This window comes from Lachancea lanzarotensis, scaffold LALA0S01 (assembly GCF_000938715.1).
Source record: "Lachancea lanzarotensis genome assembly LALA0, scaffold LALA0S01, whole genome shotgun sequence".
Classification (NCBI taxonomy): Eukaryota; Fungi; Ascomycota; class Saccharomycetes; order Saccharomycetales; family Saccharomycetaceae; genus Lachancea; species Lachancea lanzarotensis.
The window spans coordinates 1,103,395-1,128,850 of NW_019212879.1; the positions used below are offsets into that span (position 1 = coordinate 1,103,395).

Below are 25,456 nucleotides of genomic sequence, written 5' to 3' on the forward strand. Positions count from 1 at the left end.
TTGGCCTTTCACAAGAACACAGGAAGAGAGAAGTGCTCTTCACAAAGAACACAATCGTGTACAGCTCATATTCCGCGGAGCATTCGAACTCAAAAAGTGCTTTCTTATGAATGAAGAAGCACTCAAGATCCTACGGGCTCTTTACTAATCCGCGGAGTTTTGCCGGCTTTACCTCTTCCGTGGAAGAACAACAAAAGAAAAAAATTGACTCAAATCACGTGACTCAATAGACGAAGGTTAACCCTTTTAAAAGTCATGTGAATACCTCCCCTAAAATATTTTTTGTTTTTTGTGGCAGATACCAGATTTTTGTAGCCGCCCAGGGAAAGTTTCGCTCTAATCGAGCGCCAAAAGCCGGAAAGGAGACATCACAACCGGCTTATAATAGGTATTAACGGAGCCAGGTGTCTGGAGTTTCGATTCTGATCATTTGTGGAAACTGCGCTCCTTTTGTCGAATCCTTGAGATATGAAGGACAATTTAAAACGCGATCTTCAAGTCTATAACCTTCCCAACTTCACCCGCTTTATGCCACAGACGTAACTTCGAAGGTCATTGTGAAGAGATGCCACAAGTTTGAGGAAAAAGAGTCTTGTGATGATGTGAAAGGTAAGTGGGATTCTCTTCTTTAAGGGACGTTTTTTCCTTGCTATTTATATAAACACAGTATTCGTATAATATGATGTAATCGTATAAAAATATTGCAAAACAGTGCTCGAGTAGCTCAAGAGTCCAAGGTAAATAGAACCGATCCAACAATTCTAGTCTAGCGCCAAGAACACTCAATTGTATCGTACCCATACGGAGGACATGCCATTGGAAGAAGAGAAGACTAGGGGCAAAAATGCCCCCAAGAATTTCTTGCCTCAGGGCAAGTACTTGCAGCCTGACGAAATGGAATACGAGTTCGGTGGGCCAGTGGGTGCCCTAGGCATGATGCTAGGTTTTCCGGCGCTGATGTACTACATGTGGATTAGCTCGCAATTCTATAACGGGAAGCCAGCATGGCCGGCATCGGATCAATCGTGGGGTGAATTTCTGACTGCGTTGTGGAAACTGTGTGTTGAACATGCAACGCCATCCAAATACGCGTGGACGGTGTTCATGGCTTTTTGGGCCGCACAAGTTGTGTTTTACTACACTTTGCCAGGTGTTTGGACCAAAGGACAACCTCTAACGCATTTGAAAAACAAACAGTTGCCGTATTTCTGCAATGCCATGTGGACATTTTATACGTCGGTTACCATCATTCTGGTTTTACATTTCACCGGTACTTTCAAACTCTACACCATCCTGGACATCTTTGGTGAGATCATGACCTGTGCCATCATCTCAGGTTTTGCCTTCTCTATTGCACTCTACCTGTACACTCTGTTTATCTCGGGCGACTACCACCGTATGACCGGCAACCACATCTACGACATTTTCATGGGTGCTCCGTTGAACCCCAGATGGGGGATTTTGGATCTCAAAATGTTTTTCGAAGTCAGACTGCCGTGGTTCACCCTTTTCTTCCTAACTCTCGGAGGTGCTTTGAAACAATACGAGTTATACGGCACTGTGACACCTCAGATGGGGGTTCTTTTGCTAGCCCACTGGCTTTACGCAAATGCCTGTGCCAAGGGCGAGGAACTCATCGTGCCCACTTGGGATATGGCCTATGAAAAATTCGGCTTCATGTTGATTTTCTGGAATATTGCTGGTGTGCCTTACACCTACTGCCACTGCACGTTGTACCTCTACTATCATGACCGCAGCGAGTACAATTGGCCGTGGTATTACAACTTGTCGTTGTACTGTGTGCTTTTGACCGCTTACTATTTCTTTGATACCGCTAATGCCCAGAAAAACTCGTTCCGCAAGCAAATGGCAGGCGACACAAGAGTGCGCAAAACCTTCCCCTTTCTTCCCAAACAAGTGCTTGAAAACCCCAAGTACATGGTAACCAACAGCGGTTCCTATCTGCTGATCGACGGCTGGTACAAATGGGCCCGAAAGATTCACTATACCGCGGATTGGACTCAGTCCTTAGTGTGGGCACTCGCGTGCGGTTTCGACTCCCCTTTCCCATGGTTTTTCCCAGTTTTCTTTTTCATTGTTTTAGTCCACCGTGCCTTACGTGACCAAGCTAAGTGCAAGAAGAAGTATGGTGCCGATTGGGACAAATACCGTGAGGAATGTCCATATCTTTTCATCCCATACCTTTTGTAAGACAAATTGTGCCTTACTCTGACAAAACAAAAAGGATCACAGAAATGCGAGATACTACACACACAGCAACTCAAAGAGAAGCGGCAATTGGCATTATAACTCTTATACAGACGTCAGCATAAGCTCATGAAGACGTTTCGATCTAGATATAACAACTCATTGCCCAACGTATAAGACGACTCGTGGCTTTTTAACCTTACAGCTACTAAAATATAGCTATCATCTTATCGACAGCTGGCGCAAGCAGACAGGACGTAGAATTATGGCACAGCGCAATTTGGGATACTACGATATCATTGCAGGGCTTTCCGCCCTTGAGTGCTCTCACAAGACTCGTTTGTCACAGGAACAATTACAGGCACTTTGTAGAATTGATCAACAGGCGAAAAAAACCAGAGACCAAACGAGTGACGAACAACTAGACGAAAGCCATCGCAGGGAAAGAAGAAGAGTTCCGGTACACGGATATTTGAGCAAAGTAGACGCTACACTTAAGCTGGAAAATGCTGGTGATTTACAACATACGCTGCTGGGAGGCCACGTTCCACGTTCACAGTTAGAGGCTCTTTCCAGTACCAATTTCGCAAGCTACTTCCAGAAACTGATAGATTTCGACAAAACGGCCGAAGCTTTCAGTATCTTCGTTAATGCAGCAGCGATACGGGCGACAGCTATTGCAGCGACACCCTCTCCACCATCGAGCGCGACTCCTTCTGTGCAGCCCGGTGCTTTGGAGGGAAACGAGGGCCTTGAGCTGACGAAAAAGCTTCAAGCCTCTACAAGCAACAATGACGGCGTGAAAAAAGTGATTCTATGTAAAAAATGCAAGGCTAGATTTAGCGGTCCACGAAGGTTCACTAATATGAAAAAGCACATGTGCATGAGGGGATAACGACGTTTTGAATACCACAAGTTGGCCTGGGCTGAACAATTGTTCTTGTTGTTCTTGTTGTTCTTGAACAACGTTATAAAATGGGATGGTCAAAAAAATTGTAATAATTGGTGTATGTACTTAATAAGATGAAGGCTTTATTTAAATGCGATCCAGAACACTAGTTTTGTTCAAGTCTTCGGTTGCCGAAATAATTCTAGTGATTCTCAACTCAATCTTGTTCAGCGATTGCAACGAGTCTTTCTTCTATCTGATCAGGTGTCAGACAGATAAAGCTGTCTTTAATGGCAACACCTATTTCGAGGTCATTTTTACCAAAGTCTGTGCCTAGAGCATCGATCATTTGGGTGATTCCCAGCTCTACAACTTTTTCATATGATTCTTCATCCACAAAATCGACCTTGCGTTTCTTGAAAAACTTTTCCAGTGCGCTCGTGAGCTCCTGCTGCTTTGGTCCTGTAGCAGTGGCCTTGTACGCCACATAATAGCCAGCTGGATCGCACTTATATATCGAAGGCCCGAGTTCTTCATCGACAGACACAAATGTCAATATCACCCCCAGTGGTCTCATGTAAGCTCTTTGAGTGTAAATTTGTGACAAGTTTGCCATCCGCTTCGCCAGTACGTCTGCTGGCATGTCGTAGCCGTATTTGTAACGGAATTCTGCAGCCTCTGCTTTGGCTCTTAGAGCTGCGTTCCTGGCGTCAGGAATTGGCCCATTGGCCACCATACCGATGTGATTCGAAATCGGAAACATATATGACATTGTCGATGACTCCAACAACTTGTCAGGCACCTTCTTTTGATTTATCACTACGCAACAGTCCTTGCCCCTGATTGCCATTGAATTAAGGTTGGTTTGATTTGTAGCCTTGAATGCATATTCGACCTGGTAAAGACGGCCCTCGGGCGAAAAGATCGTAATGTGTCTATCGTATCCAGCAGCAGACATGGTAGGTTGAAGTCTGAAACGCTAAACGCTCTTTGAAGCCTATGTTTAAGCGTGTTTTCGAATAAGAAGAACATCTGCAAGTGGCAAAATGGCGAGCCCAGGTGAACTTCGAATTAACTATGGAGTATCGTATATAGTGATACTATACTCAGACGGTAAGAGTTAGGTTTCCAGCGGTAGTTGAAGCTATGTCAAATATCATGAGATACCATATACTGTGTATATAGTAGATCTTCTTTTACTAGCAGCTCTTTTCCATGGTATCAGCTCAATCAGCTTTCGTCTTGTAATTCAGGTATATAGATGTCAATTTAGATTACAGGTTGAAATGACAGTTTAAACCTCACTTTGAATTCAGGGATTGAAACTGAAAGAATCAAGAAGAAGCAGAATAGCACTTCAGAGAATCATTCGACGTTAATTTCGAGTATTTAAAGCTGTATAAATTTCAAATATCATTCAAATTTTGCTTGTAGAGCCTCTGTTGAATGATGAAAGCGGCGTTTGATTTGACCACCCAGCTCGCGTTTTATAAGAGCTATCATAGCAACGACACCAATGTAAAAATCCACGCCGTATTCGTTCCGTTGATTTTGTACTCGTCTATGGCAATTTTACATAGAGTAGAGCTGTGCATGGGCTGGACTTTGACGCATCTGCTGGCGGTTGTTTTCGCAGGCTACTATTTAGCGCTAGACTTGAAAGCGGGCGCTTTGGCTGCTACCATCCTGACAGTGACGGTGAAGGGCATAGACTCGGGGGTCTTAGACATTCCGGTAAGTTGGGCAATGGTCACTTTCACAACCGGATGGGTTGCGCAGTTTTTGGGCCACGGAGTATTCGAGCATCGGAGACCTGCATTATTGGACAATTTGGTGCAAAGTTTAGTAACGGCTCCTTTTCTGATCTTATTCGAGCTTCTGTTCGCGCTGGGATTTTACAAATCGCTACATTTGGAGCTTTTGCAGCGAGTTAAACGGGAAAATGCAAAAACGGGTCGTTGATGTTAGGAGAGTGTTAGGGATAGCACCAATTTGGGTGTCAGGGAGAAGCAGTACATGAAATCAAAGCGCACAAAAAGACCCGAATAGGTAAATCAAGAGTCTTGCATTTTGTATTCCTGGACACTACTTACTTCTCACGAGAGAGGTTAAGGTGACCTCACCAACTGTCGAGAATACCTGGTGTAAGAAGGGCTCACTTGGTTAGTTTTAGGCGCCAGAATGTTTTTTTCCTTCTGCCTTCCAAGGCTCCAAGTAAATACTACGCATCAAGGAAATGAAAGAGCTTAAACGCTGAAAGAAAAAGACCGATGATTCTCAGAGCGGTCGCATATGACATCCCATTATAACATGAATGCTATTCAACAGCCATACGTTGACCAAATATCAGACTCAAGGCAAAAACGATTTCATGGTCTTCCACCCTCAAAATAGGGCACCGGCAAAAAGCACAAACATTCTGGCACGTCCAGAACCTCATAACTTGACTGAGAATGGTTACAGAGATTTTGACAGTCGATGCGATACGAATTGTCACTGTCGAGCGCGCTTTGAATGATGCATTATTCACTATGACGTATAAGGCGATCATGAAATATGGGACAGGGCTCTATTCCACAGCGAAAAGGGGCAATTTAAAGATCTGGTCTCTCCAGTCTTAAATTTGACCAACTAAAAAGCGATCATTCTTTCGGATCAACCAAGGGAATAGAAGGCCTTGCAAGATCCTAGGACCCAGTTCAATTGCAATTGGCTTAGAATGACAATATTCTTGGGCATTTACAAGGCGGTTTTCCAGTACGAGCCACAATCGGAAGAAGAATTGGCGATTGATGAAGACGACCTGTTGTATCTTCTTCAAAAGTCCGATGTTGACGACTGGTGGACAGTGAAGAAAAGAGTCATTGGATCAGATGCAGAAGAACCAGTAGGATTGGTGCCCAATAATTACATTGAGGAGGCAAATGTCAAAACAACGGCGAAGGCACTGTACGACTACCCAGAAGTACAGAATCCGGAAGAGGAACTGGAATTCAGTGAAAACGATGTTTTCGACGTTTACGACGATAGAGATCCAGACTGGGTTTTGTGTAAATCTCGCAGAACAGGCGAATTTGGATTCATCCCTGGAAACTACGTGGAGATTGGGGGTACCTCTGCTGCAGTCCCCCAAGTGTCGAATGTCAACGCTGCAAGCTTTCCTCCTCCACCACAACACATTGCCAAGACGGTAGAGGCTCCTCCGGCTGCTGCAGAACCCATACAGCAGTCTAGAAGACCATTGGAGTATCTATCAGATGAGGAAGAAGCCCCTCCACCAAGGCCGTCCAGGCCAGTGGAGAACGCAGAACCAGAAATAGAAGACCGCAGAGGGGAGGCTGAGAGTGAATCTTCACTTTTCCGCACCTGGGATGTTTCTGAGGTAGATGGTAGGAAAAAGCACAAGGCGAAATTGGCAATTGGGAAGAACTCGGTCTTCTTCACACCTTCTAAGGGAACCCCACAACAGTGGCCTATTCATGACCTCAAATCTTATGATAATGAGAAAAAGCACATTTTTTTAGAATTCACGAACCCGTACGTTAATCTCGAACTTCACACAGGGTCTTCCACCGTTGCCGATGAAATTATGACTCTTCTCGGCGAGTTGAAAGGCGTATACCATGCCAGTGGTTTGCGTGAAGTAGAGGCAGCCACAAAGGCTCCTGCCAAAAAATCTCATAGAAAGCAAGGTAAAGTGGTGTACGATTTTATCGGTGAGTCCAACGACGAACTAACCGTCAAGGAGGGCCAAATCGTTTACATCTTGGACGATAAGAAATCGCCAGACTGGTGGATGTGCGAGTCTACCGAAAACGGCCGCAAGGGTGTCATACCAGCGCAATTTGTTGACCCCATCAATCAGCTGTCTCATATGGCAAATTCCCTAAAATCTTTGGGCAGATCCAGCAACAAGGTCGCTTCTGAACCTTCACCATCTAAGGACTGGAAAGATGATGCAGAGCAACACACTTCCAAGAAAAGTGCAAGGAAAAGAGCCTCGTCGATTTTGTCGCGCGGCAAGAAGCATGATGATGAATCGCGGTCTTCCAGCAAAAAGAAAAAAGATTATCCTGATTCCAGCAAGACCAGGATTTGGGTGGACAGGAGTGGTACTTTCAAAGTTGAGGCTGAGTTCATTGCCTGTGTTGAGGGCAAAGTTCATTTACACAAAGCAAACGGTGTAAAGATCGCCGTTGCTGCGGACAAGCTCTGTTTAGATGACCTGGAGCGTGTGGAACGGATCACTGGTACTTCTTTGGACAAGTACAAGCCAAAGAGTTCCAACGGTGGCTCTTCTGCAAGAGAGAAGGAACGTGAAAGGAGAAGAAGAATCAAAGAACACGAAGAACGCGAACGGGAACGGGAAGAAAGAGAACGGGATCGCAGACAAAGGGAACGAGAATTAGACGAACTGCGCGAAGCTCGCGATTTACTCGACAAAGAAAGAGACCTTCTACGTGCTCGACAAGAACAGGATCTTCCTCCTATCAAGCCTCCGCGTCCTTCCAATGACACAAGCCAGCCTCACACCAGTACAGCAACGAGGAATACCACTAAACGGGTAGAGTACGACTGGTTTGAGTTTTTCCTCAACTGCGGCGTCGACGTGAATAATTGCCAACGGTATACCATCAACTTCGAGCGCGAACAAATTTCTGAAGAGACTCTACCACATATCCAGCCTTCTGTTTTGCGAACTTTAGGCTTGCGTGAAGGTGATATTATAAGAGTGATGAAATACTTAGATCAAAAATTCGGGAGAGAGAACACTCAGTACCCAACGTCCACTGGTGGATTATTTTCTGAACCAGATGGGTCTCTCAAAATTTCTAATGAGGGGAGAGCGTCAGGGTCGTTGCCAGAGAAATTACTTCCTCAAGGGTCATCAGCAGGTCAAGATGATGATGCCTGGACCGTGAGACCCGCTGCAAATACAGAAGCTGCACTGCCACCCCAAAAGTCAGAATTCACCGGCTCTATGCAGGATCTTCTTGATCTACAACCTTTAGAACCTAAGAAGGCACCACAACCGAAGGTAAGAGACTTAGAGCCTGTTAAAACAGGGTCTTCGAGGGTAGAGTCCGGTTTGCTACCAGAAAAAACAGGGCAATCATTGGCGCCTTTAGATCCTTTCAAAACTGGTGGCCATAATCTCATCCCCATGGTAACAGGAGGATTTGTTATGGTTCCTGTCAGCACTGGAGGCTTGCTACCCATGTCCACTACAGGCGGAATGATACCACAAACAACTTTTGGTATGAAAGCACCTGGAACCATCCTACCAGTACAGAAAACTGGAAGCGGGTTGGTCCCCGCTTACACAGGGGGACTCTTGCCACAGGCGACTTTTGGGATGCAAGGAACCAACAATTTAATGCCTTTGCAAAGAACCGGCGGTACTCTTCCTCTGAAACAGACGCAGATAACGGGAGGACTTCTACCACAGACAACATTTGGAATGCAGGGTATCAATAGTACAGTGCCTTTTCAGAGAACCGGTGGGACTTTACCTCTTCAGCAGTCTCAGCTAACGGGAGGAAATTTCGGACAAACAACTGGCCTCTTACCGATGCCCACTACATCATTCGGGCTGCACACGACTGGTGGAAACATGTTCACTTCTCAAAGAACTGGAGGTCTATCATCTTTTGGGACTGGAACAGCGCTTCCTCAAGCGGCTTTTCCTCAAACAAGCTTCGGAGGCCAAATCACAGGTGGTGGCTACAGTGGACCGTCGCAGCCCAGCTTCCCAAACAACTTGACTGGGGGCCCTGCTTTGATGCCTCCAACATCGTTTGGCAACCAAATGACGGGTGGCGGAAATTTCATACCGCCAACGTCTTTCGGAAGTCAAGTTACTGGAGGTATGCAGAACCCAATGGGATATGGCGGTTCGAACAACTTAGGTCAGAATATCACCGGTATACCCCAGAACACGTTCAATGATCACAGGACTGGTGGTTTTCAAATGACAGGACAGCCTCTTTCTAATAATTTTACCGGGGGTTTCCAACCTCAATCACAGTTCGGGATCGGATTGCAAAGAACCGGTGGAGTATCGTCACTGCCCCAAACGTCCTTTAATACCGGCGCTGCGTCGCAACCACCGCTAGGGAACTCCTTTACCGGTGGAATGAATCAGCTCAACAACACATTTCAAAACACCTCAATCTCCCAGCCAGTACTGCAGTCTCAACCCACTGGTTTCGGTTTTGGGAATGGTCCGCAAAGTCAGCAACGGACAGCTAATATGTACAACGCCACAAGCGATAACCCATTTGGCTTTTAAATGATATGTCATGGCGCGCAATACAATTGACTCTCGCTACGTGATAACAGCGATTAACGTTTACCGAGAAAGCAAGCGCCCCACCCGCACCATGTTCTACTTTGAACCAGAGATAGCATTTTGATGCATTGAAGCATCTTACGTACCTCATTCAATAAATAGTCAATTATAAATAGTCGTGAATTTTGAGTTTAAATCCCAATGTTTGATGATAATCACCATTCTTGCGCCCTGTTTCCAAATGGGCTCTTCTTCGATCCGACGATAGGCTTTACCAAACGAGACCCGCCTTCCAAGAAAGAAAATTGATCCCTTCTTCTAGCTTCAAATTTCTCAATGAAATCTTCTTTCTGCAACGTAATTCCAATGTCATCGAGACCGTTAACCAGACAGTGTTTTCTGAAGCTTTCGACCTCGAAGTTTTCGACTAGAACCTTGTCATCAGAATCCAAAATGCGCTGATTTGGCAGGTCAATAGTCAAGTTCTTACCAGCTTGCGCAACTGGGTAGATCTTTTCCAGAATAACACTTTGAGGAAGTCTAATAGGTAGCAAGCCGTTTTTGAAAGAATTGTTGTAGAAAATGTCTCCGAACGATGGTGCAATGATGGATTTGATACCAAAGTCCTTCAACGCCCATGGCGCATGTTCTCTAGAAGATCCACAACCGAAGTTATCACCAGTGACAACGAGAACTTGAGATTTGGTGTAGGGCTCGGTATCCAAGACAAAGCCACGCGATTGATCCTTACCATCAGCATCTTTGGTGAAACGCCATTCGTAGAAGAGACCAGTCTTCAATCCAGTTCTCTTGATGGTCTTCAAGAATTGCTTGGGGATGATAGCGTCTGTGTCGACATTGGCCTTATCTAATGGTGCAGCAATACCAGAGACAGTTAGGAATGGCTCCATACCAGCGGGGGCGGAATTTGTGGAAGACTTCAAAGGTGTTTCATGAGCTTCGTGTTCAGCAGGTGGAATGTCGCGAATCTCATCGTCCTCCAACTCATCAGCGGATTCTCCTTTTTGAAGTGGTTGCTTCTCGTGCTCGTAGATAGCATCCTGCAGGGCCTTATCTTCAGCCTCCTTCTCGATCGAGACCTTTGGCACATCGTTGTTTTTATACTCAAATTCTCTGATGTCCACGAAATGACCATTAATAGCAGCGGCAGCAGCCATAGCAGGCGACATCAAATGGGTGCGTGATCTGGCACCTTGACGGCCTTCGAAGTTTCTGTTCGAGGTTGACGCGCAGCGCTCTTCTGGGCTCAAAATATCGGGGTTCATACCTAGACACATCGAGCAGCCGGCTTCTCTCCATTCAAAGCCAGCTTCTTCAAAAATTTTGTCCAGACCTTCCTTCTCAGCTTGCTCCTTGACCAAACCGGACCCGGGAACAACCATGACAAGTTTGACAGTGTCGGCCTTCTTGTGGCCCTTAGCAACAGCAGCAGCAGCTCTCAAATCTTCAATACGAGCATTGGTACAAGAGCCGATAAATACTTTATCAATGGAAATACTCTTTAGAGGAGTGTTGGCTTTGAGGCCCATATATTTTAGGGCGCCCTCCATCATAGACTTCTTGATGGCATCCTTCACGTTGACTGGGTCCGGGACGCTAGCCGTGATTGGAAGAGCATCCTGTGGCGAGGTTCCCCATGTGATGGTTGGAACAATGTCAGCAGCCTTGATCTTGATGTCAAAATCAAAGTGAGCACCTTCATCAGTGTGTAGAGTGTTCCAGTAAGAAACGGCTTTTTCCCATTCGGCGCCTGATGGTGCAAGAGGTCTGCCCTTGACGTAGTCAAAAGTAGTTTGGTCAGGTTTGATCATACCAGCTCTAGCACCTGCCTCAATGGCCATGTTACACATAGACATACGGGCTTCCATAGTCAAGCCCTCGATGGCTTCACCAGCAAATTCCATGACACAGCCGGTACCACCAGCAGTACCGATCACACCAATGATGTGCAGGATCAAATCCTTGGAAGTGACGCCTGGACTCAATTTGCCGTCGACGTAGATTCTCATGTTCTGAGACTTGGCCTGGATGATGGTTTGAGTGGCCAAAACGTGCTCAACTTCCGAAGTACCAATACCGAAAGCTAGAGATCCGAACGCACCGTGTGTCGAAGTGTGAGAGTCACCACACACAACGGTTGTACCTGGAAGTGTAAAACCCTGTTCTGGACCAATAATGTGGACAATACCTTGTCTGGAATCAGTCATACCGAAAAACGGCACATCGAATTTCTTGACATTTTTCTGCAAAGTTTGGACTTGCAACAAGGAGTCGGATTCCTTGATGAACGTCTCCGGGCTCTTAAAGTTCTTTCTGGACCATGTTGGGATGTTATGGTCAACAGTAGCCAAAGTACAATCCTTTCTTCTAACTGGTCTGTTAGCGTTTGTCAATCCTTCAAAAGCTTGGGGAGAAGTAACTTCGTGAACCAAATGTCTGTCGATGTACAGCAAATAGGATCCAGAGTCGTCCTTGTGAACAACGTGGTCTTCAAAGACCTTGTCGTAAAGAGTCTTGGGACCTTTAGCAGGAGTAAAAGTCATGATCTGCTAGACGGATTGAAATGATTCGATAAAATATTTGGGGTATTTCGGACTGAACAAAAACCGTTCTGGAAGCCAATTCAATCGATTCGTGCTCCTTTTATAGGGTGATGGCGCCAGATTTGAGTTCGGTAGTTTTTCACATCTCGATAATGATGTGATGCCCTGGGGATGAGATATCCATATAGCTAATTTCGAAAATTTTTTGGCCGGTACCGGCCAGCAATGGTCATGTGAGAACAACTAGTAATTGGACTTTGCCGGTACCGGCGTATGATTCATAGACACCGAGAAAACGGGCCGGTACCGGCCCGTTTTAATCATACTGGGTACACAGCTCTTGTAGAGGATTGCGAAAACGGCGACAGTCACCAGTGTTGTGGGTGACTAGTTAGAGGTTTCGTTTGGTCATCACTAGAAGTGATTGTGTTCTTGCTTATTCGTATGTGTCTACATTATCACTCTGGCTGTACGCTGACGCTCGCAATTAAGTACAGCGGTTTCGGTGACACACTCTAGGAGAGTTACTTCTCAACTATGGGCTGTCCAGCAACCCAGATGCGGACTCCACATGTATGTTTCGCGCGGGCCTATGATACTCACAATCAGGTTCTGAGTTTTCAAATCGAGGTCAATTTTGATGACTTTCTTGTGAACACGAACACGGTTCGATTCGACTGGCGCATTGAATAATATCGGCATTATAGGAACTTTCTTGTGAAGACACTTGTTGTTCAGAAGATCCCATGCATACATTAGTCCAGTTTCCGTCAGCACGAGTAAGTAGCGGTCAACAGTAGTCATCTTGATAGCCTTATGTCCCAATGCAATCTTCGGAAGCTTGTGCCGACCAAAAGATGTGTAAATAAGCAGGTTTCCATCCGCAGTTGCTAAAATCCAACACTTGCATCGTACCGAGCCCACCGCGCAAATTATTACTTCGGGTATCAAAATGTCTATCACTCTTTCCCCGCGATGGTAAGCTAAGATCTTAGTTGGGCTGTCAAAAAGCTGGTCGCGATCGAATTGCAGCCCACGTTCTACGCCGTTGCGGATCTCCATCACATACAAGTCATTAAGTCCACCAAACTCCACCAAAAAAACATCGGCCTCAGAAATAACATTAGGCGTTTCCACATATCTGATGTTAGGCTCTTCGTACCAGATTCTTTCAGTGGTAGTTTTTGAATTGAGCTTCATTATGTGATCTTTCGACAAAACTTCTCCTGCTTCTTCCTCCTCCTTTTGCACATTCCAGTCTTGATTTGGCTTCAAATCTCCGTCTCGGTAGTACTTGTCGACGCCCCGTTCTCGAACGCCCATGATTAAGGAATGGATACCGAGTCTCGGCAGTGGATAAGACTGACGCGATAGTTTGTGCTTCAAGATCTCCAACAAGTCGCCAGACTCTGCGCTCTTGAAGTTTGTTGACCGCGATTCAAACGGTACCTGCTTGTCCATCGATACCTTGACCGGAGAGTATCCCGAAGAAATAAGCGTAGGTGCAACTCTCTTACGCCCATTCTTCACGACGGTCGTGTTAAGATTGTCTAAGTCTTTATTGGAAGCTGCGAGCTCTTGTTTTTTGGGAGCCGATACGACAGAACCTACAGGAGGTTCTTTCCTCTTTACATTTAAAATTGTTGGTCGTTGAGCTGTGCCAGGTAATGGAAGCTCAGTTGGCTTTTGAAGCAGTTGTTGCTGCGTAGATTCCGCCAGGCTCGACTGTTTCAGCCTGGATTCTCTATCACTCAACCTCTTGGCTTCATCTTCAAGCTCAAGTTGCTTAACGCTTTCTGGGAATTCGAAGGAGTCCTTATCAACACCGTACCTGTGAAGCTGCTCTATGTTTCTTTCCAATGGAATCATTTGTCCAAGTTCGTTAGGTTCAAACACTATGGTTATTATCGAGCCATCCAACGAGGTTAGGAATAAAATGGAACCATCGGGGCTCCAGGCCATATCGGTTATTGTCTTGCTGGTTATTTCGTACGCGATTAACAGCGGTTTAGCTTTACTTGTACTCCAAATTACGAGAGTCTTGTCTTGTCCCGCGGTAGCAATCACCGAGTCGACCTTTTCCTCTACTACTTCCTCAGTCTCTACATCTTCTTCCTCGCTCTTATTTTTCGATTGTGGCTGCTGATGATCATTCACCTCTGGATTCATTTGCTCATTGTTAGGCTCCGGACTCTGTTTCGTGGGCTCTGGACTCTGTTTCTTGGGCTTCTTGTGTAAAACTTGAAAAAGTCGTGGATTGAAGCGTACGACTTCGGTAGGAGAGTTATGCCCTACTAACGTGACGCTTGTATCCCAGCTTCCACGAGAGATAATCGATACGGAGGAAACAGGTCCGTTGGTAGCGTTTGGAGCCGCTATGTGCTGGCCGTCGGGAGACCAAGAGAGTCGTCTAAAATAAGTCGTTATGGGCGAACCCTTAAAGGGTTCGGAAACAACATGTTCAATGGAGAAGTTCAAATCACCGGCTTTGTGGTAACGGAACACCCGTAATGTTCGATCATCAGATGCAGTGGCAAAGTACTTGTTTGCCGGATCGAAAATCACACCTTTCACCAGAGATTGGTGAACATCGAAACGCTTGATTTTTTCGAAGGTCGACCCATTCCACACGATAACGGATCTATCCAGTCCCACGGTGACCAAAATACTGGAGTCTGGTGCCCAACATATATCTTGAATGTCGTTGTCGTGAGCCACCAACCTGCGTCGTACGTTCCAATGTTCTTTATCAGTTTCTGAGCCAAACACTGGCTGCTTGGCCTCCTCATCCCGTTCCCAAATGAGCAGAATCCGATCATCTGAGCCCGAAGCTAAGAATTTTCCATCTGGAGAAAACCTCAAGACTGTTACCGACCCGGTATGTCGGCTCATGCTAGCCAAAGGTGCTTTTGATTCCTGATCTACAGGTGTATCCGCCCGAGCAAACTTGACGATATCAGGGATTGACCAAATTCGAATCTTCCCATCAAGTCCTCCGGTGGCCAACCTTTGTCCATCTGGGCTCACATCCGCTGTATATACTTCATATTTACGATGTTCCTCTAATAAGCCTGTGTTAGTACCAAGATCTGAACAGTTTCTCAACTAATGCACCTTTCTCAAAACCTAAAAATTCACATACCCTTATGTGCCACCCACGGAAGTTTAAGGATCTTCATTGATCACCAAACCTTATCACAGGTTGTCAGTTTTGCAAGAGAAATCGTTCTTCTTTGCCATTCAACATCAACAACGCTAGAGATGAGCGAAATATTCTATTAATTAAAGGTAAATTTATGATGAGCTACAGTCATTATTCTCAGAAAGCAGCTGATGGTAGACATGAACGCTTTGTTCAAACGGTTATCGATCCCAACATCTTGAAAATACTTTATTTACAGTATGTGTAGACGTCTTAGTTCATGGAGCCCTCTGTACCTTTGAAACTCGTGCGATACTGTTCCCTCGATGAGTTTGCGAACATTACTCGATTGCCAGTGATAGCGCAGAACGAGCCTATGAAAGCTGAAACAACACCACCACAGCGGGAATCAGGGCACCAGGTACCAGCGCCTGCGTATACACCGATGGTAACGTTGTTGGGGATATTCGAATAGTTCTTTATCTTCTGGGTACGATTTTCAACACATTATACTCTGACAATTGCCGTGCAGAGATGAAGTCATTCAATGGGCTCACTCAATACATATAGTGCCTTGCATTTTACCTTGGACCTGAACGGAGGAGTTCTATCTCTTGCGATAGGTGGGAAAATCTTAGATTGCTAAACTTCGACCCACGAGTTGTGAGCCTTGCCCATTGAAAATAAGATTGAAATGAATTATGACTGACCCCTTTTTCGAGCATACCGCGTGAGAGCTACACCAAATTAGCAAGCCATGACTTTGGCAAAATGGAGCTAATATTTAAATAGTACTCGACCCAATTCAACTGCAGTCGTTGTAGCAGCTGCCTTCAGATTGCCACCATTTTTTAGCACACGCGTCTCGACCTATGCTACGTAATGGTTGATAACGGAAATAGATCATTCATCCCTGTCTGCATCCTAGAAGCTTTTGGGCTGATGACGTCAGATAGCCAGCTTCTCGAACCCATCCTGCACTAACACAATGGCATCTGCATGCATGCTGACGTCAGCCGAGACTCATAAAGGTCTCGAGGGTCATGTGTTTGTTAGGTGGATGCTCCGGTGAGAGGCGGAAGTCCGTTGCAAGCCATCCACCACTCCAAAACCGCATTTGATGCAGCCCTGCTACCACGAGTCACGAACAACTTTTCAACAAACACTTGGTTTGCCTGAAGTTGGTGGGCAGCAAGCTCGGGCAGCGCTTGAACTAGCCACTGTCGTGACTGCAGTGGATAGCGCGCGACCAGCGCGCGTAAAAAGTCCGAGTAGCACGCTAAGTCAGAGCGCTGGGCATGCAGTATTGCTTGCACAGTGTGTGCGATTAACTGCGGGCCTAGCTCACAAACTTGAGCACGCACAGTGACCTCATCCGCACGGGAAAAGCGCTTGTTGTTGACGACTTTTGTCCAAAATTTTGTTACAGCAGCGATCGTGAACCGCTCCTTTACTCCAAGCGCACGTACAAAGTCGGGAAGGATAAATGAGGTCCAGTGGTTGCCATGAACAACCAACGCAGGACGAGTTTCGAGCACCGAGCTTACAAAAGTAATCATGAGCTGCGTGAGATCGGGATCGGACGCTATAGCGCCGCGGTGAATACCCAAGAAAAATTCTCCAAAGAGGTAGTCGAAATCTGTCGCTGCTAGTGCGCTTGCATATCTGTGCACAACCAATTCCAGTAGATAGACCAAATATGGCAGGGCTACAGTAGGCTCGCAAGCTTCGTTGCGTTTGAGTAAAAAGCCTATTAGCTCTTGCATCGAGTACGCCAAAAAGTGGGGACCAGGCTCTGCGGTAGCCAGATGGCTGCCCATGATGAGACATGAGCGTTCCACGAATTCGGCATCGTTCCCATACTGTGTCAAAACACTTTCCATCAAGTCTAGCGTCGTACTGCGCAATTGGTATGGGTCAGTTGCCCAGTACTCATCACTGTGCGCCAATTGAGTAGATGGAGCGTCTTCAAGAACATCTGGGGAAACCACAAGCGCACTAGCCAATTCAGAAATGCAAAGCAACAGACACAGCACATGATCGCGATTGTTTGCACTGTTCAAGATCTCGTCTCGAATTGCACCGATGACCTTCGCCAAATAATGTGCTTGCTTTTCAGGACCCTCTCTAATACAATCCTGAATGAAATATCCCACGCAACAAGTGAACTTCTGCTTGGTGTAGTCGGATACGTTCGATCGCTGCTGCATCATGGACTCCTGAATTGCTAAAACTGTCGGTAAGTACGAAGAGAGCTCTTTACGACTAACTTCGCACATTTTGGTAATGCATCTTGTTATAAAAAGCTCAATTTTGCTATCCGTGGCGTCCGCGTTTGCACATAGTTCCAAAGACTTGAACAAGACATCCATGCAGGTCCCTAGGCGTTTGTCATCATTCTTAATGTAATTTGCTATTGTGGCCATCAAAGACGACCCAGTTTTTACAAGATCACAACTTAGTAGTTGAGCCTCCTTACCGTTAGCAGCGCTTTTTTGTTGACATCCAGTCTGGATTAGTAGTAGAACGTTATCGATAAAAGCCTGATTAGCATCTAAAGTACCACATACCACTGGACTCTCATTCAAGTTCATATCAACTAGCAATTTTTCGAGACAGAAGCTCATCGCCTCAATCTGGAAAAGTTCGTCTTCTGAGGTGGGGGTCAATTGTCCTATACTCACGATAAGAATGTCAGTCAGTTTTTCGTTACCTAGAACCGCCCACATTGACTCTATCAAATCCAAAACAGCATTTCTAAAGTCATCGAACTCATGTACAAGTGTTTCATCCTCTCCTTCCTGACATATTCTTTGTTTGACCGATAGTTGAATTTTGGGCAAATATATCTGCACAACTTGGCTAAATAAATTTGTTGCCAGAGCTGGTGTATCAGGTTTGAGCGTTTCCCTTACCAGGTTGTTGTATCCATCACACAGGTCGAGCCAAAAGTCCACCATTCTTACTGAAAAAAACTCCTCCAGAACAGGAACAAGCGTGAAATTAGTCATTTGTAGCAATACTTTGATGTACTGATCAAGATTATGCGGATCATTGTTTGAGATTGTAGTGAAAAGCTTGTTGCAAACGTCCAAATTACTGATCTGCAGAAAATCCACAATGCAAAGAGCCAACTCTTTGAGTTCTTCGTGCATCTCATTAACCACAAGATGGTTCATGTATTGAAGCATCCATTCGTGACCGGCAGCATTATTGGTTCCAGATTTTTGAACCCCCAGGAAGATCCCCTCCACAGTTGACCTCAATTCATAGTTCAACATTGTGGGATCGTTACCAAAGATATCACCTAAGATTGCAACCACATTCTCAGAATAGGGGAAGTTGTGCGCCGAGTCGTATGAACACATGAGTTGAATCAATAATTCGAAGGTCTCACTCAGATCCATGTGCCCGTGAGATTTGGTTCTTACCATCATTGTGTAGTTTACCCACGCTGCCACACATTGGAGGACATTGTCCGCCACTGGAGGCCGTTCTGCAGAGTTGTTGCGAGATGCAACCACTAACTGCTGGAGATTGTAGTTTATAATGGAAATGCTGGATATGTACAAGTGTTCGTGCACCACTCCATGGAGTCTTGAAGTTCCGACCTTGACGGATTGATGCTTGACAAGATCTTCAACTATGACCTCTGAGAATAGCAGTGCCAAGGTATTGAACTCTTGGGAAGAGCTAATAAGTTGGATAAGGCGATCGTATGGAATAGTTTGGGACTCTACATGCCCAAAGATCTCATCGAAATTTTCCCAGGAAAGCTCCGAATGCGATACAAGTGCACAAAAAGTGTCTAGTGGGTTATTCCACTCATGAGATGAGGATGGACTTGTCAAGACGTCTAAATTATTCATCCTGAAAAAGATTTGCGCTGCATTGGACATCAATTTTTTGATCACAATGATCCGAGACTCATAGTGGGGAGATTTCGAGATAAAAAGTTGCGATCTTCGAGCTAAATGGAATAAATTCATTTTCAAAAGATCCAAAAGCCTGTCCGTGGAATTGTTTGTATGAAATTGAACCGCCAAAGTCAAAGCTCCAAAATACTGGACGTTAGTTGATGCAGCATCTTGTGAGAGAAGCTGATAGCCAAGTTCAAGTCCATGATCTGAGCGCTGCACAGCCTGCAATTGTTGCTGGATCTCATTGACATTGCTCGGAGGCTGAGGTGAGTATAACGACTCTATAAGCTGCGCAAGAATATAGTTAATAAAAAGTCAAAAACCAAGCGAAGTTTATGGCATTTAGATCACAAAATTACGTACATTCACCGCTTGATGTAAGCCGTCCATTGATCGAACCAGCAACAAGCCTCCTAGCTTTACAGTTTGAAGTTTTATGGTATTAGAACTGGAGTAAGTGTAGACTGCAATTAATGAAGTATACATACCGGGAAATTTGACATGCGCCGTCGGTTATGATATTTCGGACCATAAGGCAACGGCGAGACAATGCACTAGACTATTGGAGCATGAGACGTTCCTCAGGAGGACTTTAGACCCGCTAAATGATTATAATACTCGCAAAAATTGTGTTGGTTATTATGCTTTGGTGCTGCTGTGGGAACCGGAAACATGCGACGACAAATGGTGGAAAAAAGAAGCATATTCTGAAACTTTGTGACCATGAACTGGTGGAAATTGGCAGTCTAAACAATGATCAGGCTCTTGGCGGTAGCGTTGAGGCCGATCATGCGGATAACGTTGCAAATGACACGTTTGGTACGCTTAGTCTCTAGTGCGAAATCAGATACAACTCGTATTTGACCGCTGCGAACATTGTAGAGCATAAGCTTGTTATTAAGCCGAGTAATATCGCCGGATTCTATGATTTGCAAAATTTGCCAAAGTGGCAGCAAACCCGGTACGACGTTGGGTAAATGATATATCTCGTTTGTGTAGCCTGGAATGTCTCCATCGTCTTTCTCATAAACCATTTCGGGCTCTGATAATGCTTGAAACATACCAGGCACTTTGTATCTGTAGAGGTCTTCAAACAAAGTCGGGGTGTACTCAATTCCCAAATCTGCCAGTTTCTCGGCCGCTTCGTTGGCACACAGGACAGCACCGCCGTGCTCGCCATAAATCTTGTCCACAATGTTAACAGGCGGCTCTCCTAAATTCAATCTCGGCACATCGTCGAGAGGCAACTCTGAATTGTCTGAAGAGCCAGAATGGTTATCATCATCATCATCTTCTTCATCGTAATCGTCGTCACTATCTCGGTTGCGATGCTCGTGATCTAATACGAAAAACTTGCCCTTCTCAACCAGTGAAGACACAAGGTCCAAAGGAACGTACTGGTTATTACAGACGTCAAGAATGTCGCCCCCATATTTGCGTTTGTATCTCATCTTCGGACAGTCATCCACGTAGTATCCGAGGTAATAATATTGACGATTAATTTTCGACAATATACTAAGCTCCCGCAGAGCACTCAGTTTCCCCAACGACCAGCGAGGATAGTCTGGATCCCATATGAAATACACAGACGAAATTCCGCTGGGCAGAAAATCGGTCACTGCAATGGCTATCAGTTTGTTTTCATAATAATAGCATTCATGCACGGGCCCAACTCTTTTCAAAGTTTCCCCCGGTTTCATACGATGCCAGTTGTTGAGTTGGTCCCATTCTTCCTGTGTTCCAACCACTACATCTTCAGGAAACGGCGATTCGCAAAGAAACCGTTTGAAAGACTTTATCGAGTTTCTGGGATCATTGTGCACCTTTTCCTGATATTTGGCAAATAGGTTATATTTTTCCATTGTAAACATGGCAGGTTCGAACCGCGTGTAAAAGGTGTCGCTTTTGAGCTCCGCATCTACAATTTCTTGAATGTAGTCAAATTTCGCTTGTTGAGTAGTGCCCCCACACTTAGATTGGGGTAATTGTCTCAAAGCCTCATCTTTTGCGGTTGTGATACGTTTGCGGAACCGTGTGATGCATGTTTTCAATTCTTTCGATATGACACATTGATCAGGTTTGGTCCTTATCGTGTAAAGTCGACAACAGTTTCTAAGGAGATCTGCCTTGTACAAGAAATTTCCCGACCTGCGGAATCCCAAATTGCAAAGATCATCGTATACATCGACAGGCATCAATTCCACTTGTATACCAAGCGTGCAGTTGTTAATTTGTAGTGAGTCCGCATCTTTTTCATGAAGTTTCCCCCAGGATTCCGTTGGAAAATAGTCCTGTTTGTCGGCCTTTTTACCACTGCAATACCCGCACTTTTCGTTTGGTTCCGTTAAATACAGTGGCTTGGAAATGATCAGCCGATCTGAGAGCTCCATGGAGACCCTACTAGGTTGAAGTTGAGTTGAATAATGCCAAGCTTAGCCATGGATACTGTAGAGCATTTGAATAATGTGCCATTTTATTACAGCTTGAAAACTGTAACTATTTACGACTAAATGACTGAGGTAACGAATCACATGTAGAAATGAAATCAGAGAAATCCTCAAGTTCAAGCCGATGTTGAAATGAATGAGAACACCCATGAAAGAGCTTGAATTCGAGGCGTTTACTGTCTGCTGGCTGAGAGCCGATCTGTAGTTTAAGTTTCCCAGAGAAATGAGAGTTTCTACGTCAAAAAAGCAGAGGGTCATTTTCAACGAGCATGTCCTTGAGTGTTGGAAGTAGTTTGAAGGAAAAATGTAGCTACTTGGTAGAAGAGGCATGGGAGTAAAAGAAAAGCGTACACGTTTTTAAAGCTCATTCCTGTGCCTTTTTCATCCAGAGCAAGTTTTATGAAAATAAAAGACTTGTCATCGGCTGACACGTGACCGACGTCAGTGACAGCTTTACGGCCAATGTGATAGCGGTTGGACTTGGTGTTACTCTTGATGATAACTAAACCGCCCGTGTTGCATATGCGTCGCTGTCTTTTGAATAAACCCTCAAAACACAAGCAAACCCTCATCATTCTATACAATATTACTACCTTGCGAAATATCATCATCATAACAAAAGGAGAAGCCCCCATGTAGCCTGGTGGTAAAAACGAAACAAATGTCTGGTTGAGGATGTCAATTGAGCTCTATGAGCTTGGAATGAAAGGAGAAGGCACTGGACCTTTTTGGAATCGACATATTTGCACGACAATTTGATAATTGTGCTTTGGTCACGTGTCATTATCTTATTTCGGTCCGGGAGGTACGCAGTGTGCATTTCTCTTCTTATCACCCTTCCATAGAGATCCAATATTGATCGCTCAGCTGCAGCGACGTCCAATATCATTGTTTTGAAAGCCTTGAAGTATCAAAATATTTCAAAGGTGGATTTCGAGATGAAGAACACCCGAGTATATAATCAATTCAACCTAGGACAAGTTTCGATGACCCGTTAATGCAACAAGTGCGCTATCTAATTACAAAAATTGGCCTTAAATGCTTGAGGTGTCTGAGGCGTACGCTTCGACACTGACTTGATATCTGTCGATGACATAATAGTACAGAGTGATATATTTAAACCACACGGTTATGAAGAATCCAGATAAAACTACCAAGACTGCTCATCTCAAGGCTAGGATCGCTCGTCCTGCATTCCACAATGTCCCGGTATCTCACACGCAGGCTATACAGCACATTGAATGCATTCAAAGTATTCCCACAAACTTTCGTTGGCGGGAAATGGGTTTGGGATGTGGATTTACGACAGCTGAGAAAAGAATACAGGGCCTTGCAAGCCCAAGAACACCCTGATACAAATGCCAACACAAACTCTGGAAAAAGCTCCGAGCTGAATCATGCGTATCAGACGCTAAGGCAGCCTTTATTACGGGCCCAGTACATTTTGAGAACACAAGCTCAACTGGATCTGGGGAATGAACGGAAATCACAGGAAATTGCACAACAGGACCCTGAACTTCTGATGAGAGTACTGGATGTACACGAGGAACTAGAGACACTATCTACAGAGGAAGATGTCAAGAAAATTGCTTTGGACAATCAAGGGCGAATGAGAGACCTGGAAGCGAAATTGGGCGAAGCTTTCAAAACGGAAAATTGGGAGTCTGCAGCACAGCTCACTGTCGAGTTAAAATATTGGGCTAGTCTTGATAAGGCTGTGAAAGAGTGGGAGCCCGGTACTAGATTGGAATTGCAGCATTAGAGAATATTTATCGGCTCGATTTCGATACGAGCACACTAAAGTCCAGAAAACAAAATATCAGTCACTGACATACATCCCTTTTTGTTGCAGCTGGGTCCCATCTATCATACAGTCTATATCGTAGCTATCAAAAAATTTGGATAAGATAGGACCTCCAGAATCAAAAGCTTACGTTATTTGTTCTTTAGCTTTTTAGCGAACCTGTGGAATTTCGAATTCGCATTTTCCAAGCTCTGACAACTCATCATCCGTTTTAGGGTACTGTCTGAGCCAGCGCATTCGAGAACCCGACGGTGCCTCATCCGATATTTTGAACCCGAAAACCTTTAGCTGATAAGTGTCTTTAGTCTTCCGATCTACGTAGTCTTCGAGCTCTTTGAAATGCTTGAGAAACACGCCCGGGAACGATGTACCCCAAAATGCGCCCTCCAAACAAAGATGACGTGACGACTGCGGGAGGTAGAGGTCTCCGCAACTTGGACAATACAGACGCACTGTCATTTTTCCTAATGTGTCTGTAAGCCCACAGGGGAGCATTTGCATACTTGCACAATAGTACCGAGGACAGATTCCGAATTCCTTATGATCGAATTTTTCGGCCATGGCTTGAAGACCTGGTTTGGTAAGAATGTACCTGGCATGCACCAGTCCATATAGCTGCTCTGCTGCGTGTTCAATTATGCTGCGACTGACCGGTTCTTCTGTATCTTGACCCTCTTCATCGCTCATGGCCTCAAGATCGAGCACAAGATCGAGAGCTTTGCGGTAGTGTGGCACTTCTTGGGCAAGTCCAGTCATATTGAAATCGTCTTCGATGAATTCAGTGGGGACCTCGCAGAAATATTCGTGACCAAAACGATGGCAGAACGATGGAATCCATTCGTCGTAAGTTCCACTCTCATCGCTACTTCCGGTTCTTGACCTTTCGCCAATATATTCCGTCATAGGAGATGGTGATATTAAAATGGGGGTTTTAACGTTTTATCGACCTGTAGAGAGTCCTTGAAATAGGTTGAAAAAAGAAGAAATCCGAGTTCTGTTGTTTTACAATGTTCCGATCCAAATTTCTGAAAATACGCTTCTAATTGGTTCAATCACACACGGTTCGTATTTTTCCTAAACTCAACGTCTAATTGAGCTTTTTGTTCGTTGAAACGCGAGTTCTTCCGCTCACAACAACTCAGATAAGTCGAGCAAAAGTGAAGTCAGCTGTGTAAGACAGATTGCGGGTTGATTAGACAAATCTTATTGCGAATTACCAGACTGTTCTTCGAAGCTCATCAAGTTCATCTTCATCATCCATCTTTATCATCTATGTCTATTATTATGATGATACACTGTATTGAAGATTTAACATCACACAATACGAATTAAATTACAGATCACATGACAATATACTGCACGTGACTACATATGACATAAGCAAAACAATTTCGTAATTTATGATCAGTTTGGAAAATATTATAATAGGATTTTGATTATAGACAATAGCTCAACCAACTGTGTTCTTCCGACATCGTACTCCAGCTATCCCCCCGCACTCGCTATCGGTTCAACATAACAATGGTAGACTCCATTGTCTTGATTAGCTTGGTACTAGTCGTGACGCTGAGAGTGCTACAATGGGTTTCTCATTACAAGGACTCTGTGGTGGATGCGATTTGGTCGAAACCCGGTGCTTTGAGATTGCGCGAGTTGAGTAAGAAACTTCATAGTCTGCAGACACAGCAGAGATCAATCAGCGCTCAGGACGAATATGCAAAATGGACAAAGCTTAACCGTCAAATTGCCCAGCTCGACAAACAAGTGAAAGCGGCACAAGAAGAGCTCAAACAGATGCGTCAGGCAGGAGAGAAATCATTGTCCAGGGTGCGTTTGTTGACTCTGACCGCACCTCTACTCTTGCTACGATTTTGGAAGGGCAAAACAGTCGTATACAGCGTTCCACAAGGGATGTTCCCTCGTTTGATTGAGACAATTTTATCGCAGGGCTGGGCTGCGCTGGCAATGGCTCCCGTGAGGTACATTTGGGCACCAGGTCCTTTAAAGCCACTACAATTGGAGACTCCAGTGTGTCTTGGTATTTGGATTTGGGCCCTAACTAGAGTTTTAAACACCGTAGAGTTTGTAGTTAGAAGTTTAGTGGCTTGAATGGGACCTTAAGCGTACGACACTCTGGACCAGTTCATGCTATCACGTAAAGCATGGTTTTAAGGGAACAGGATGACTGTT

At 45.0% G+C, this 25,456-nt stretch overlaps 12 protein-coding genes across 12 annotated transcripts; 6 read left to right on the top strand and 6 right to left on the bottom strand.

Annotated features, from left to right (window-relative positions):
• Positions 1–810: 810 nt before the first annotated feature.
• ERG4 (LALA0S01e11870g1_1) lies at positions 811–2,211 on the top strand (the record flags this gene model as incomplete). Its single annotated transcript, XM_022774646.1, has 1 exon — positions 811–2,211. One exon carries the CDS (start codon positions 811–813, stop codon positions 2,209–2,211), a length of 1,401 nt encoding a protein of 466 aa, XP_022626722.1.
• Positions 2,212–2,473: 262 nt separating this feature from the next.
• On the top strand, positions 2,474–3,103 carry LDB7 (LALA0S01e11892g1_1; the record flags this gene model as incomplete). Its single annotated transcript, XM_022774647.1, has 1 exon — positions 2,474–3,103. The coding sequence occupies one exon, from the start codon at positions 2,474–2,476 to the stop codon at positions 3,101–3,103; it is 630 nt and encodes a 209-aa protein (XP_022626723.1).
• Positions 3,104–3,314: 211 nt separating this feature from the next.
• Positions 3,315–4,055, bottom strand: SCL1 (LALA0S01e11914g1_1; the record flags this gene model as incomplete). Its single annotated transcript, XM_022774648.1, has 1 exon — positions 3,315–4,055. One exon carries the CDS (start codon positions 4,053–4,055, stop codon positions 3,315–3,317), a length of 741 nt encoding a protein of 246 aa, XP_022626724.1.
• Positions 4,056–4,546: 491 nt separating this feature from the next.
• MPO1 (LALA0S01e11936g1_1) lies at positions 4,547–5,059 on the top strand (the record flags this gene model as incomplete). Its single annotated transcript, XM_022774649.1, has 1 exon — positions 4,547–5,059. One exon carries the CDS (start codon positions 4,547–4,549, stop codon positions 5,057–5,059), a length of 513 nt encoding a protein of 170 aa, XP_022626725.1.
• Positions 5,060–5,816: 757 nt separating this feature from the next.
• SLA1 (LALA0S01e11958g1_1) lies at positions 5,817–9,389 on the top strand (the record flags this gene model as incomplete). The annotated part of the gene is made up of 1 exon (XM_022774650.1): positions 5,817–9,389. The coding sequence occupies one exon, from the start codon at positions 5,817–5,819 to the stop codon at positions 9,387–9,389; it is 3,573 nt and encodes a 1,190-aa protein (XP_022626726.1).
• A 215-nt stretch (positions 9,390–9,604) lies between these two features.
• LEU1 (LALA0S01e11980g1_1) lies at positions 9,605–11,953 on the bottom strand (the record flags this gene model as incomplete). The annotated part of the gene is made up of 1 exon (XM_022774651.1): positions 9,605–11,953. One exon carries the CDS (start codon positions 11,951–11,953, stop codon positions 9,605–9,607), a length of 2,349 nt encoding a protein of 782 aa, XP_022626727.1.
• Positions 11,954–12,484: 531 nt separating this feature from the next.
• On the bottom strand, positions 12,485–15,132 carry HIR1 (LALA0S01e12002g1_1; the record flags this gene model as incomplete). Its single annotated transcript, XM_022774652.1, has 2 exons — positions 12,485–15,015; positions 15,096–15,132. The coding sequence occupies 2 exons, from the start codon at positions 15,130–15,132 to the stop codon at positions 12,485–12,487; spliced, it is 2,568 nt and encodes an 855-aa protein (XP_022626728.1).
• A 1,015-nt stretch (positions 15,133–16,147) lies between these two features.
• KAP122 (LALA0S01e12024g1_1) lies at positions 16,148–19,405 on the bottom strand (the record flags this gene model as incomplete). Its single annotated transcript, XM_022774653.1, has 2 exons — positions 16,148–19,303; positions 19,379–19,405. The coding sequence occupies 2 exons, from the start codon at positions 19,403–19,405 to the stop codon at positions 16,148–16,150; spliced, it is 3,183 nt and encodes a 1,060-aa protein (XP_022626729.1).
• A 356-nt stretch (positions 19,406–19,761) lies between these two features.
• ATE1 (LALA0S01e12046g1_1) lies at positions 19,762–21,405 on the bottom strand (the record flags this gene model as incomplete). The annotated part of the gene is made up of 1 exon (XM_022774655.1): positions 19,762–21,405. One exon carries the CDS (start codon positions 21,403–21,405, stop codon positions 19,762–19,764), a length of 1,644 nt encoding a protein of 547 aa, XP_022626730.1.
• Positions 21,406–22,663: 1,258 nt separating this feature from the next.
• On the top strand, positions 22,664–23,224 carry JAC1 (LALA0S01e12068g1_1; the record flags this gene model as incomplete). The annotated part of the gene is made up of 1 exon (XM_022774656.1): positions 22,664–23,224. One exon carries the CDS (start codon positions 22,664–22,666, stop codon positions 23,222–23,224), a length of 561 nt encoding a protein of 186 aa, XP_022626731.1.
• A 192-nt stretch (positions 23,225–23,416) lies between these two features.
• CKB1 (LALA0S01e12090g1_1) lies at positions 23,417–24,169 on the bottom strand (the record flags this gene model as incomplete). Its single annotated transcript, XM_022774657.1, has 1 exon — positions 23,417–24,169. The coding sequence occupies one exon, from the start codon at positions 24,167–24,169 to the stop codon at positions 23,417–23,419; it is 753 nt and encodes a 250-aa protein (XP_022626732.1).
• Positions 24,170–24,787: 618 nt separating this feature from the next.
• GET1 (LALA0S01e12112g1_1) lies at positions 24,788–25,375 on the top strand (the record flags this gene model as incomplete). The annotated part of the gene is made up of 1 exon (XM_022774658.1): positions 24,788–25,375. The coding sequence occupies one exon, from the start codon at positions 24,788–24,790 to the stop codon at positions 25,373–25,375; it is 588 nt and encodes a 195-aa protein (XP_022626733.1).
• Positions 25,376–25,456: the final 81 nt, after the last annotated feature.